Source organism: Doryrhamphus excisus, linkage group LG3 (assembly GCF_037039965.1).
Source record: "Doryrhamphus excisus strain RoL-2023G ecotype Guam linkage group LG3, RoL_Dexc_Guam_v1.1, whole genome shotgun sequence".
In the NCBI taxonomy this organism is placed as follows: domain Eukaryota; kingdom Metazoa; phylum Chordata; class Actinopteri; order Syngnathiformes; family Syngnathidae; genus Doryrhamphus; species Doryrhamphus excisus.
In genome coordinates, this window is record NC_136359.1 from 1,453,800 (window position 1) to 1,469,646 (window position 15,847).

Here is a 15,847-nt window from a genome sequence, read left to right on the forward strand (position 1 = left end):
ATTTTATAAATTTGTGAAAATAGTTGGGTATTTTTTGGTGGAAAAATATCATATTTTAATTAAATCTGACAATGTTTATTTTAAAAACCAATCAAGAACGACTAAAAAATAAAGTCTTATCATGAAGCTGTCATCTTCCAAAAAGGAAGTTTTCTCGATTTATATACAATATTTTTGTAAAAATGTATGATATTGGTAAAAATCTATAAACGTCTTTTTTTAAATAAAAGTTGTAATCTTTCAAAGACACTTTTTTGGAGATTTTAGAAAAAAAAATTGGATTTGTGAGCAAGTCAGATTTCCTTTTTTTAGGCGGCCATTTTTTTATTTAAAAAAGTTACACTTCAGAGAATAAAGTCTCATAAATAACTTTATTTAATATTTAAATATTATTAAAAATATTTTTTTAATTTAAAAAATCTTAAAATAAAGTCTTTCAAACAGGAAGTTTTTCCTAGCTTTTCTGAGCCAATATATTTTGTAAAAAATTCATCTATTTGGAAAAAAAACCTCAAGTCATACAGTCTGGTCATTGGGGTGGGTGGAGGCGGGGCAGCCAGCATACACACTGAGTGCAGAAGAATGTAACAGTCAAAATGAAATGAGTAGATTATGATATATTGTCATGTTTTTAAATACCGTCCAGTTGGCGTATGAGGCTAATTGTCCGGGGGCCCGGCTGGGCCCGGGCGGGGCCCGGCTATGTCGCCTGCTATGTAAACAACGCAGCGCTCTTCTAATGGAGCGCCATTCCTGAGCTAATCCCCCCGCAGTCCCACCAACAAGGAGCGTCCGCTGATCCCGGCTTTTAACAGCTTCTCAGTCCAGCGGGGTTCTGGATGCGAGCCCGAGCCCGTGATCCATCTGAGGGGGTCCGGCGTCCTCCATCATCAGAACGCCGCGTTGACCTTCGTGTGAAGATGATGAAGAAACCATTTGCAGGCTAATTGCTCCTCTGACGTTGGCATCCATCTCCTGCCTGGGATTTCAACCTTCCACTCTTACATGAGCAATACGCTGGAAACTCCAAGGTGGAACGCACCTAAAAAAAAACTCTGACTTTTTTCTCACGGTACAGCTTTTTAAACAAACAAAAAATTACTACTTTTTTTGTTTTGTTTCATGTTATTATTTACATTTTTCTTGAATTTATGCCACCAAAAATTTATTTTTTTTCTTTATCATATTAAAAATTTATTTTCATAAGATTATTTCTTTTTTCTCTTAATATTTTCATTTTTTCTGTTTTTTTCCTGCACTATTTTTTCATTCCTGCTTGTATATGTATTCCCAGAATATATATATATATTTTTATATATATTTATATATTTTTTTCTTTTTTCTATGTTATTAAAAAAAATTGATTTTTTTTTTCATAAAATTCCACATTTATTTTCTCTTAAAAAGGCTACTTTTGCATAGGATTATGACTTTTTTCTCTCCATATTTTCATTTTTTCTGTTTTTTTCCTGCAATATTTTTCAATTCCTGCTTGTAAATGTAGTCACAGTATATATTTTAATATATATTTATACATATATATTTTTTTCTTTTTTCTATGTTATTTAAAAAAAACATTGACATTTTTTTCATAAAATTCCAAATTTATTCTCTTTTAATAAGGCTACTTTTGTATTTTGTATTCCCAGAATATATATTTTATATATATATATTATTATTTCTTTTTTCATGTTATTTTAAAAAAAACATTCACATTTTTTCTCATAAAATTCCAAATTTATTCTCTTAAAAAGGCTACTTTTGCGTAGGATTGTGACTTTTTTCTCTCAATATTTTCATTTTTTCTGTTTTTTTTCCTGCACTATTTTTAAATTCCTGCTTGTAAATGTATTCCCAGAAAATATATATATTTTTTGTTTTCTTTTTTCTATATTATTTAAAAAAAAAACATTGACATTTTTTTCATAAAATTCCAAATTTATTCTCTTAAAAAGGCTACTTTTGCGTAGGATTGTGACTTTTTTCTCTCAATATTTTCATTTTTTCTGTTTTTTTTCCTGCACTATTTTTAAATCCCTGCTTGTAAATGTATTCCCAGAAAATATTTTTTTTTGTTTTCTTTTTTCTATGTTATTTAAAAAAAACATTGACATTTTTTTCATAAAATTCCAAATTTATTCTCTCTTAAAAAGGCTACTTTTGCATAGAATTCTGACTTTTTTTTCTCTCAATATTTTCTTTTTTTTGTTTTTTTGCACTGTTTTTAAATTTCTGCTTGTAAATGTATTCCCAGAATATATCATTTTTTTTTTCATTTTTCTTTGTTATTTAAAAAAAAACATTGACATTTTTTTCATAAAATTCCAACAGTTAATATTTGGAAGTCTGATGACAAGCATGGAAGCGGAGGCGGAGCTTAATGCGACACACGCCACCATGCAGCGTTGCCAACGTGTCCCGGGTCCATCCTCAGGTTTTGGTAGCAGATCGGGTTCCCCGTTCCTTTGAAGCCCCCTTTCCCAAAATCCTTATTTACTAAAGTGTCCTTGTCCTTGCGGTCCTGGCTCCTCCCCCAGGACCCCGTGGAACAGGTGTACCATCAGTCTCTCGCCAGCCAAGTCTTTGCCGTCGACGCCATGCCAGCGATTCCAGTCCGGGATATGTCGTGAAGACAGGTAGCACAGAGGTCGGGGGGTCAAGTGAGTGGGGGATGATGGGTAAATTTGTCTCCTGTCACCGGACGACACTTCGGCTTGTGGAGGTAAAAATAGCAAATGGTCTGTTTTTACATCACATGGCCATGATGTCATCATCCAGCAGGAGGTGGCCGGTTCTAAACCCGGGGAACTTCCTTCACATCCACCGTGTGGGACCGCTTAGGACTACAGAGACCCACGGTGGGCGACACCAGACTACATTGAACCACAGTGGACTACATACCATTGTGTAGGACGACTCAGGACTACTACATAGGATGACATGGCACTCCATAGGACAACATAGGACTACTACATAGGATGACATGGGACTATATAGGACAACATAGGACTACTACATAGGATGACATGGGACTATATAGGACGACATAGGACTACTACATAGGATGACATGGGACTATATAGGACGACATAGGACTACTACATAGGATGACATGGGACTATATAGGACGACATAGGACTACTACATAGGATGACATAGGACTACTACATAGGATGACATGGGACTATATAGGACGACATAGGACTACTACATAGGATGACATGGGACTATATAGGACGACATAGGACTACTACATAGGATGACATGGGACTATATAGGACGACATAGGACTACTACATAGGATGACATAGGACTACTACATAGGATGACATGGCACTCCATAGGATGACATGGGACTATATAGGACGACATAGGACTACAGCATAGGGTGACATGGGACTCCATATGATGAAATGACATGGGACTATATAGGACAACATAAAACTACTACATAGGATGACTACTACATATAGGATGACATAGGACTACTACATAGGATGACATGGGACTGCTACATAAGATGTCATGGGACTATATAAGACTACTAGATAGGACGACATGGGACTACTACATAGGATGACATGGGACTATATACGATGACATAGGACTACTACATATGATAACATAGGACTGCTACATAGGATGACATGGGACTATATAAGACTACTAGATAGGACGACATGGGACTACTACATAGGATAACATGGGACTATATACGATGACATAGGACTACTACGTAGGATGACTTCGGACTATATAGGATGACATAGGACTACTACATAGCTTGACATGGCACTCCATAGGATGACATAGAACTACTACATAGGATGACATGGCACTCCATAGGATGACATAGGACTACTACATAGGATGACATGGGACTATATAGGACGACACAGGACTACTACCTAGTACAACAAAGGGCGACTAGATAGGATGACATGAGACTATATAAGACTACTAGATAGGACGACATGGGACTCCATAGGACTATATAGTACTACAACATAGGATGACATGGGACTACAACATAGGATGACATGGGACTATATAGGACTACTAGATAGGATGACATTTGACTACTACATAGGATGACATGGGATTATGTAGGACTACTCGATTGGACGACATTTATATACTACATAGGATGACATGGGACTACAACAATGGATGAAATGGGGCTATATAGGACAAAATAGGGCTACTACATAGGATGACGTGGGACTACAACATAGGATGACATGGGACTATATAGGACCACTAGATAGGACGACATTTGACTACTACATAGGATGACATGGGACTACAACATAGGATGACATGGGACTATATAGGACCACTAGATAGGATGACATTTGACTACTACATAGGATGACATGGGACTATGTAGGACTACTCAATAGGACGACATTTGACTACTACATAGGATGACATGGGACTACAACATAGGATGAAATGGGGCTATATAGGACAAAATAGGGCTACTACATAGGATGACATGGGACTACAACATAGGATGACATGGGACTATATAGGACTACTAGATAGGACGACATGGGGCTCCATAGGACGACATAGGACTACTCCATAGGATGACATGGGACTCCATAGGACGACTACATAGGATGACATGGGACTACAACATAGGATGACATGGGACTATATAGGACTACTAGATAGGACGACATGGGACTCCATAGGACGACATAGGACTATATAGGACCACATAGTATGATGTAGGAACCCATGGGATGATGTAGGACCACATAGGATGATGTAGGACCACATAGGATGACATACTGTAGGACCCCATAGGATGATGTAGGACCACATAGGATGACATACTGTAGGACCCCATAGGATGATGTAGGACCCCATATGATGATGTAGGACCACATAGGATGACATACTGTAGGACCCCATAGTATGATGTAGGACCCCATAGGATGATGTAGGACCACATAGGATGACATACTGTAGGACCCCATAGTATGATGTAGGACCCCATAGTATGATGTAGGACCACATAGGATGATGTAGGACCACATAGGATGACATACTGTAGGACCCCATAGTATGATGTAGGACCCTATAGGATGATGTAGGACCCGATAGGATGATGTAGGACCCGATAGGATGACATTAGACAACATAGGCCACATTGGCTAACATGTTTGTGTGAGGAATGCCGCCACCTTCTGGAACGGGAAGGTAGTGTAGAGGAACCTGCTCTTTGTCAGCAACTAGCTGTGTTTGTCCTTGACCTGTCCTTGACCTGCGTGTCTCCAAGCGGCGTACATCAGGGTTTGGCCTGGTGTATTCTGGGATCTGGCTACCTGCTCGCCAGGCGTGTCAGCGAAACGTCTGAAATGGAAAAATATGGCGTGACCGTGGGGGGTTGCGGGGGGGGGGTGAAATGGAAGTGCTAGCTTAGCAGAGATATAAAGTGTCCTACCATCCAGTGATGCCAGGGCTAATGTTTCAGTGGACCAATGACACAAGTGACAAAGCATGAGGTCACTAAATATCACTGTGTGTGTGTGTGTGTGTGTGCGCGCATGCGCGCGTGTGTGATTTTTGTGTGTGTGTGTGTGTGTGTGTGTGTGTGTGCTGAGATTGACCGGCTAGGATCGCTGACACGGGAAGAGGCGCGTGCCGATGTGAAAATGAGATGTAACCGCAGGGACATGCGCACCAACGTTCATCATCACGTGACCCCGGAAACGCTAATGGTTTTCCTCCGTGTTTGATTACGTTGTGTGTTTTCCATGACATTGTGCCTCATTCAGTTGCAGCACGGTTCCATTATATTAGCTGTAATTCTCTCTTCTGCCGCTGAGCGTCGCTGTTGATCCGTCTTTGACTGTCTCTATTGCACGAGCGCGTGTCTTCATACGTTGTCGAATCTGCCGGGTTTAAATATTGTTGTTGTTTTCTTATTTCCGTCTAAATGTCGTTTTATCGAGGCATAAGATGATAATTTATTTATTCCTTTCTGTACCTCCATAATCTGATGCGTTTACTCAATTGTGTTGACTTTATTGACGAAAATAACACGGTTATTTTCTTTAAAAACCCACCATCACACACACACACACACGCTTCGAACGTACAGTAACTGTAAAACCACTGTAAAAAAAAATAAAATAAAATAAACCTAATTAAATATGAAATGTGTTTTTTTAATAACGTGGAGAAAATGTGTAATAATAATAATAATTATGGGTGTATTTTGCCGATTTTTTAAAATAGCAAATAAAGCAGATTTAATAATTATATTTTTAATTATTATTTTTTTCTTTATATAATTGTACAGTGTGTACCTACATATAAATATATATATAAGAAATTTTTTAAATTGTTTATGTATTTGAAATAAGTGTGTTTTCTGGTATTTAATTTGCACCAAAATTAAAGCAAATGGATAAATTCATATTTCTATGTTGTTTGCTTTAAATTAAAATAAAAAAATAAGGAGGAAGAAGAGGTTAGATTTCAAAATAAAGCAAATTTTTAAAGAAAATGTGTATTAATAATTATCGGTGTATTTTCCGGATTTTTATAATAGCAAATAAAGCAGTTATAATAATTATATTTTTAATTAATATTTTTTTCATTTATATAATTGTACAGTGTGTATCTACATATGAATATATATATATAAGAATTTTGTAAATTGTTTATTTATTTGAAATAAGTGTGTTTTCTGGTATTTAATTGGCACCAAAATGAAAGCAAACACGGATATATTCATGTTTCTATGTTGTTTGCTTCAAATTAAAATAAAAAAAAATAAGGAGGAAGAAGAGGTCGGATTTCAAAATAAAGCTATTTTATTGTCATTGCATTCAACATGATTAGATCAACTGTCAAGTAGCAAACTCTCCGCCAAAGAGGAAGAAACACCAAAACGATTCCAACGGGACACAAAATGGTACACTTTTGCATTTCAGATCCAGCCGTTTATTCACAGGTGTCGGATCCGAGAACATGCAGCCCCCCCTCCCCGAAAACCCCGGCCCCCATCCCACCCCCACCACCCACCCCCACCCCGCCGTGTGGTCCTTTTACTCTATATTTGTAGTATTTGTCTATAAAATACAACTCACTGTACATTTACACGCCTCCCCCTTAAGGCCCCCAGCTCCGGAGCTTGATAAATAGATTCATTTCAGATTCATTTCAGATTCATTTCAGATTCAGTTCAGATTCAGTTCAGATTCAGTTCAGAGTCACAACCATTTTCACACACAAAAAAAAAAGGTGTAAGAAGTCCAAGGTGCAAAGGGGGTCTAGTTGTGGGAGGTCATGTGACGTGACAGGTGATGGCGCTCCCGGAAGGACTCGTTGCAGATGGGGCATTTGAGCTTCTCCTCGCGCCGCCGCTTGACCAGCGGCTCCATGGCGTACTCCTTCTTGTGATGCGAGCGCATGTGGTAGACCAAGTCCGAGGTCATGCGGAAGGAGGCGTTGCATTTGGCGCACCAGTTCTGCGCCGGCAGACAAAGCGAGGTGAACGAGGGCGGCAGCAGGGTGAGAGCCGAGGGCATCTGGAGCTGTATGGCGCCCGAGTTCTTGGGCCAGAATGTGGTGGCGGCAGCGGCGGCGGCGGCGTACACAAAGGGGCTCTGCTTGGCCATGCCGCCCGGCACCGGGCAGTTGGCGCCCAGCTCGGCGCCCTGCAGCTTGGCGGCGAGGTGGTCGGCTTGGTAGAGGCGGTTGGACGAGATGGTGTCCCCCACCGCCGGGTGGCAGTCCAGCAGCTTGGGGGGCATCACCAGCGGGGAGATCTGCGAGAAGGACGAGCGGGCCGGTTGGCTGAAGGCGCTCTTCCTCTCGCCGCCGCCGCCGCCCTGCTGGCTCACCGAGGTGAAGGCGCTCCCCATGGGCGGCGTCTGGGGCGGCTGGGTCTCCGACAGCACCTGCCGGATGTTCAGGTGCTTCTCCGAGGGGTTGCTTCCGGGCCGCCCGCCGTCCTTGTTTTCGGAGTTGGCGCCGGATAGGCTTTTGCTGCCGCCGTGGTTCTTCAGGGTCTGGGCCGACTTCTTGACCTCGGTGAAGGCGCTGCGCTTGGTCTCGGAGATCTCTGAGGGTCCCGAGGAGGAAAAGGACCGGTGGTTCTCCTCCAGGCCGTACACGCCTCTGTAGTTCTGGGCCGACGTGGCCAGCTCTTCTTTGGACTTGGACTGGGACAGAACGGGCCTTCGGCACTCCCTGTCCTCCATTTCGGAGAACTTTCTCTTCCCTGAGCTCTCGCTGCAGACCTCCGCCTCCTTGTCCCTCAGCGGACTGGTCCGGTTGTTCTCTAGATCCCGAGCCAGGTTGTGAAAGTCCGTGGAAGGTTTGTTGCTGTCCTGAGGGCTCCCGAAGCCCTCGGAGCGGCCCAGCTTGGGGCTGGTCCTGGTGGGCGTCGCGTTGGCTCGATCCGGGCTGCTCTCCTTGGCCGGCTCCTCGTCCGCCCCCGTCAGGCTCTGTAGTCTTTTGGTGCAGCGGAACCGCAGGTGGGCCAGGTACGGGAACTCGAACTGGAATCGCTGGCTGCAGTCCGGACACGAGCTGTGGGACGAACCTTTTCAGGAGAGACGCGGTTCTTAGTCTCATGTGGAACGGGACGGAACCCCCCTGCAGGTCTGAAATCCCCCCCCCAACGAGTCTCACCTTTGCTTTTAGGCGGCGCCCTGCTGGAGCTGAGGAGCAGAAGCTCCACCAGGTCTTTGCCGTACCAAACCAGCAGCTCCTCGTCCTTCTCGATGCGACGTAGCGAGCGGTAGAAGAGCTGGCCGTTCTTCACGTAGGCCTCCAGGTTCTGCTCCTCTTTGTCCCGAGCCGACTGGACCAGCCGGAGCCACATGAGACCTTCTGAGGTGCTGTTGGCCGCCGACGTGTCCACCTGACACACACACACAAAAATTATATATTTCTCCAAAAAATTTAATTCTAATAATCAACCACTTTTATTATTAGTTATTTTGTAACATAATTAATCAGAATTAATTTTTTTCAAAATGTTTTCATTTTTTTATTCTATAATTATTTTAGGATTGTCTAATTTGTGGGCACAAACTCTTTTGAAAATATTAATTCTTCCATGAAATGAGAAAATAATTTGTTATTTTGTAACATAATTAATCAGAATTAATTGATCATAATTAGTGATAATTGTTCTTTTAATCCATTTCCTTTTTTTCCTATCATTTTTCTATTCTATAATTATTCTAAGATTGTCTAATTTGTGGGCACAAACTCTTTTGAAAATATAATTTTTTCCATAAAATGAGAAAATTATTTGTTATTTTGTAACATAATTAATCAGAATTAATTTATCGTAATTAGTGCTATTTGTTCTTTTAATCCATTTCTTTTTTTCTATCATTTTTCTATTCTATAATTATTCTAAGATTGTCTAATTTGTGGGCACAAACTCTTTTGAAAACATTAATTTTTCCATAAAATGAGAAAATTATTTGTTATTTTGTAACATAATTAATCAGAATTAATTTATCGTAATTAGTGTTATTTGTTCTTTTAATCAATTTCCTTTTTTCTATCATTTTTCCATTCTATAATTATGATTATAATCAATGATTGTCTAATTTGTGGGCACAAACTCTTTTGAAAATATTAATTTTCAACAATATTTTTCCATAAAATGAGAAAATCTGCTGTTGCTTATATTAAAAAAAAACGTTTGATGTCATGTAATTTTAACATAAATATTAATTTTTACTAATAAACACTAATATTACACTTATTATTTTTCAGTCTTTATCGTGGACGGTAAGAAAAACCAAGGCGAAAAGAACCATAATGCTTTTGATTCATTTTTGCGTTCACACTGCTAATTCATTTCCAATGTGGATTCGGTTCTTTCTGCCGCATTTCAGGCTCTGATGGCTCCTCGTCACGTTTGTCATCGGCCTCCGCGTTCTATATTTTTTTTATCAAGCACCGATTCCGAATTGAAACCACTTTCGGTCCGTTTACACACGGTGTAAAATGGAAAAAGAAGTCTCCTGTTTTACCCTGAAGATGTAGTCGCTGAGTAAAAGAGGTAGAAATGACATTTAATAATAAAAACACCGTTTTAGTTTTATTTTACCTAAAAAAAAAAAAAAAATCAAGCTGTGTGCCGCAAACGGCCCCCAGGCTGCACTTTGGACACCCTTTATTTGATTTGTAACAATCAACTGAATGAGGTTATTTTCCTATGTAATGGATGTATTTTTAACATTAATATCAACTTAAATGCTACTTAAGTGTGGCTGTTATTATCGTCATATTACTTAATAAATAATTTTTTGTTAATATTTCAATTGTTTTCAGCTTCTGCTATTGTTTTTTAAAAGAATATTTTGTATTATTTTTTATATAAACTTGTAAAAGATATTTTTTACTTAAGTGTGGTTGTTATTCTCGTGACATGATGACAGTTTTTGTCGTAATATTGGGACTTTATTTTTGTACAATTATAACATTTTTGTCATATTACTTAATAAATAATGTTTGTATATTTTTTTAGTATAATTTGTAAAAGGTATTTTTAACATCAACATAAACGCTACTTAAGTGTGGTTGTTATTCTCGTAAAATCATGACAGTTTTTGTCGTAATAGTTGGACTTTAATTTCATACAATTATAACATTTTCGTCATATTACTTAATAATTTTTGTATAATTTTTGAATATAATTTGTAAAAGGTATTTTTAACATCAACATAAACTCTACTTAAGTGTGATTGTTATTCTCGTAAAATCATGACAGTTTTTGTCGTAATATTTGGATATTTTTTTTGTAAAATTATAACATTTTCGTGATATTATTGAATACTAATTTTTTTGTTAATATTTCAATTTTTTTCAGTTTCTGCTATTGTTTGTTTAAAAGAATATTTTGTCATATTTTTGATATCATTTGTAAAAGATATTTTTAACATCAACTTAAGTGTGGTTGTTATTCTCGTAAAATTATGACAGTTTTTGTCGTAATATTTGGACTTTATTTTAAAAAAATTATAACATTTTCGTCATATTACTTAATAATTTTTTGCGAATATTTCAAATTTTTTTTTGTTTTTTTAAAGAATATTTGTTATTATTTTTGATATAATAACACAGCCGGTGTGAAACGGAAAAAGAGGTCTCCTGCTCGAACCGGAAGCCTCACCCTGAAGATGTACGGCGCCGTCCGCTTGTCGGTGGCCTTGAGCGCGATGAAGGCGATGCTGTCGTACATGGAGGTGTGGCTGAGGACGCACGGCCCAAAGATGGCGCTCTCGGGCACGTCGCAGGTGGTGTAGACGCTGGTGAAGATGTCCGTCAGACACTGCTGCACCGCCTTGGCGTCCCCGTCCCAGACCACCTTGTGGGAGCTCGACTCCTCCATGGCAAACTGCAGGGGGGGGGGGGGGGGGTTCAAACAGGAAGTTGTTAGATTGACTTATTTCAACATTTTGGTTTGTTTTAATTAATTACAACCTCATTACAGCAGCACCCCATAATAATAATAATAATAATATTAATACTAATTAGTAGCTTAATTATTATAATAATCAACAATAATAGTATGTTATTATCCTAAAATGTTTTTATTTATTTATTCTTATTTATTCTAATAAACACCCTCGTGTCGAGACGCATTCAAGTGCACGCTCGGCTTTCTGTTATTTGAAATGAAAATTAAAAAATAGAATTATTATTATTATTATCCCCCCCCTCCATCGCTCATTTACATAATCCGCCACTTTGCCCCTTGTGAGTAATTAAAGCCGCAACGACACTTCATTATTTTTATTTCCTTTTGCGCGCATGAAGCTTCCTAAGCGCAAATTTGCACCAAAAAAAAACAAACAAAATTTTTAAAGTTCGTTTTTATTTAAATTATATTTCCATCCAGGAATATTGTTGGATTAAAATATAAAAAATTAATATAATCGGCAGGAATTCGGGTGTTCCGTATGGATAAATAATGCTTACGGGTTGAAATAAAGAAAATGAAATTAAAAAAAAAGCTTAATTGTGTCAAAAATAATAATAATCATCAAATAAAAATCAAGTTTTAAAATAAACATTTTGTCAATAATGCACTCAAGCTCCCCCCGCAGCAGCTCAGCCGTCCCCCCGCCGTCGGAGCACCTCAACCGGGCAGCCACGGAGGCCGGCGCCGGTGTCCCCTTCCGCCCACCGCGGCTGGACTCGAACCTTCCTTTGTGCCGTTCAAAACATCCTTGTCTCTGTTCCAGCCCCCCCCCCCCCCCCCCAATATAACCCCCCCTTTTTTACCAAAAGCCGTCCTACCTCTTGCGCAGCCTCGGAACCAATAATCCACAACTGGGTCGGCGCCTGGAACCACCGGAAAAATTAAAAAATAAAAATAAAAATAAAAAGCTTCCCTTTTGAAAAAAAAAAAAAAAAGAATAAATGAGTAATAAAAGAGCGGAGTTAATTCTGCGGAGGTTCTGGTGGTCCTGACGGTGTCACAAGCACAACATGTCCCCCCCGCCCGGTGCCGGAGGAGAGAGGCGCGCTGGTGGACGTGTTCCGGTGCTGTGGAGGACTCGCACGCCGACCAGCGCGTTTTGTTAGCGGGCACATAATCTCTCCAATGAGGCGTGTCACTCTGCCTCTGTCTCCTCCTTTTAACTCTTCACTGGCCCGGTGGACCCCTCCCCTCACCACCCCCCCCACCACCCTCCAACTCATCATCCTCATTACTGCTGGAATTCTCATCAAAAGTGTTTCTCATTTTAATGTTTCATGTATTTCATATCATATATCATAAAAATGATAATTGGATGGATCCGAGTGGAGGTTCGACTTGAACAACCTTTCTTTTTCTTCCTCCAGGTTCCGGCTCCAAGCACCGGCTATGACCGCTAACATCAGCCGGCACTGAAGTCTCCTCAGGCGGCCTCGGTAAGCTCAGCATCCCGGTGCTCTGCGGTGGAGGCTCCATGCTGCAATACCCCGAAGCGCGCTTAGAGGGCGCCAGTGTCTAATACTGCAGGCGTTTCTCTATTTGCTGCAAAGTGAGTGATAGCATGATTCATTGATTTATATTTTTTATTATTTTTTATGAAAAAAGAGGAATATGATGATGACAAATTGATGACGGTATTAAAGTGTAATCATGGACTTTTTAGCTCCACTTGAGGCGACTAATGATACAATTTGAAGATGTCTCGTCTTTTTAGGTGTTTGTCCTTGTCCTAAATAATAAATCTATCAGACGGAGGATAAATGTCAGCTCTGCATCAACAAATAAGACCATCATAGCCTCATATTTTTTTCAAATAGTCCAAAATAAATCAGCGGCTACAAAAAGAATGCATGAAAAATGAGCTCATGTACTTTTCATTAAAATGTTTACTTGTTTTTCCAAGCGACTCGCTGACTAAAAAAGGTAGAAATGACATTTAATAATAAAAAAAATCCCACCACACACCGTTATTTATTATTTGTTACATTTATGATACCTATTACACAGCCAAAAAGGAGAATGATAAATCATAAAACCTTTTGTGTATTAAGAATGTAAGCCATCACATGCTAAGCCGTCATGTTCAATAACATCACAAACAGTCTACATTTCACCTAGATAAACTTTTTCATTTCATCTTTAAATTTTACTTTTATTTTACCTGAAAAAAAATCAGGCTATGTGCCACAAACGGCCCACGGGCTGCACTTTGGACACGACTTGTTTGATTTGAAATAATCAACTGAATGAGGTTATTTTCCTCATAACATTGCGACTTTATTCTAGTAAAATTATGACATTTTTTGTCGTAATATTTTGACTTTATTTTCGTAAAATTGTAACATTTGTGTCATATTACTTAATAAAAAAAATATTTATTTTGTATAATTTTTTATAGAATTTTGTATATAATTTTATCAACTTAAACGCTACTTAAGTGTGGTTGTTATTCTTGTAAAAGTATGACATTTTTTGTCGTAATATTTTGACTTTATTTTTGTAAAATTATAACCTTTTCGTCATATTACTTAATAAATATTTTTTGTTAATATTTCAAATTTTTCTATAGAATTTTGTATATAATTTTATCAACTTAAAGGCTACTTAAGTGTGGTTGTTATTCTTGTAAAAGTATAACATTTTTTGTCGGAATATTTGGACTTTATTTTTGTAAAATTATAACATTTTTGTCATATTACTTAATGAATATTTTTTGATAATATTTCAATTTTTTCAGTTTCTGCTATTGTTTTTTAAAATAATATTTTGTATTATTTTTTATATAATTTGTAAAATGTATTTTTAACATCAACTTAAATGCTACTTAAGTGTGGTTGTTATTCTTGTAAAAATTATGACAGTTTTGTCATAATATTTGACTTTATTTTTGTAAAATTATTACATTTTTGTCATATTATTTAATAAAAAAATATTATAAATTATATTATTTAATTAAAAAAAATAAAAATCAATAATATTTTTTAAGGGTTAGCATATATAAAACATGTACATGTGTACAAAAAACTAAAAATGTGGTAAAAAAAGGTACCGCATATATTTTTGATATGTCTTTTCCGCGAGAGAAAATGGCATATTTTTGGAGATGAAAAAAAACAAAAACTAAGAAATCAATAAATTTGCAATAAATTATCTTCAGCCATTATGTACCAGCTAAAATGTACAAAAATGTACTCATAAAATATACATAAAATTTGGCAAAATTTCTCATTTGATACACTCCTGAATACTACTGTACTATACACACTGTGACGACCATCATGGCGTCCGCACGCCATTGTTTGGAGGGAAAAACACACTTTGACACTAAACGTGTTAAGTGCACTGCCCCGCTGCAACCAGCAGAGGCGCTGTTGGTTTGCTGTCGGTTAAAAGCAACATAAATAATCAATATATCTCTTTTTTAAAAATACATAAATTAATAGAAAAATTTTAAAAAATATAATACTAATAGAAAATAATATAATATAATATATTAATGAAAAAAAATGTAAAAATAAATAAAATATAAAACAAATTGATCCAAGCAATGTAGCGTAATTCATTTATTTGTATGTTTTTATTGGACTCAACGTTTTCTAGATACTGAAGACGAAAGGTGGAACTGCGACTTTCTAAATCATCGCCATCTGATCATCGAAAACACGTTTTTTTTCCCCGCGTCCGTCAACCAATTTAGTAGTAATGTAAAGCATTTAAAAGCTAATTCGTGCGTTTGTTCCCAATACAAACAAGATTAATGCGTCAAGACTGGCGCTAATCCTGCATTCCGCTGACGAGCAAGTAAATGCTTTAATCCCTCACATGAAATCAACTTGTACACACACACACACACACACACACACACACACACACGGGCGCTAACAATAATAAAAATACCGTTGAAGGGACTCAAGGGAAGAGAAAAAAAGAGGAATAAGAGGAAGGATGAATTAATAATGAGCCACTTTTCTCGCGCTATCCGGCGATTATACAAACGGGGAAAGTGGCCAGGAAATATTGTGTACGGCATATGGCACTTCAGCTGCCATATGTGCCAGTTTTCACAGAAATTGGCAATGACGGCCATGATGGTCAGCAGCGACTGCCAAAAACACAGCCAGGCCCGAACAGAGGGAGTTGGGGGGGGCGGGGGGGGGGGGTTGATAGCGTATAGCGTTGATGGCTGGCGAGGAGTCCTAGCACCACAGAAGAAGAAGCGAGAGAGAGAGAGAGAGAGAGAGTGACAGTTTAGGTCACATGGTGGGACAGGGGTGTCCAAACTTTTTCCTCCATAAAGGGCCACATATTAAAAATTGAAAAGGGTGCAATATAAATTTAATTGAAAAAAAAAATTTAAAAAAAACATTTTTT

At 38.2% G+C, this 15,847-nt stretch overlaps 1 protein-coding gene across 1 annotated transcript; it reads right to left on the reverse strand.

Annotated features, from left to right (window-relative positions):
* Positions 1-7,055: 7,055 nt before the first annotated feature.
* prdm8b (PR domain containing 8b) lies at positions 7,056-12,601 on the reverse strand. Its single transcript, XM_058070811.2, has 4 exons — positions 12,295-12,601; positions 11,165-11,389; positions 8,659-8,890; positions 7,056-8,569 (listed from the first exon to the last, which is right to left on the reverse strand). The coding sequence occupies exons 2-4, from the start codon at positions 11,381-11,383 to the stop codon at positions 7,293-7,295; spliced, it is 1,728 nt and encodes a 575-aa protein (XP_057926794.2). The 5' UTR covers positions 11,384-11,389; positions 12,295-12,601; the 3' UTR covers positions 7,056-7,292.
* Positions 12,602-15,847: the final 3,246 nt, after the last annotated feature.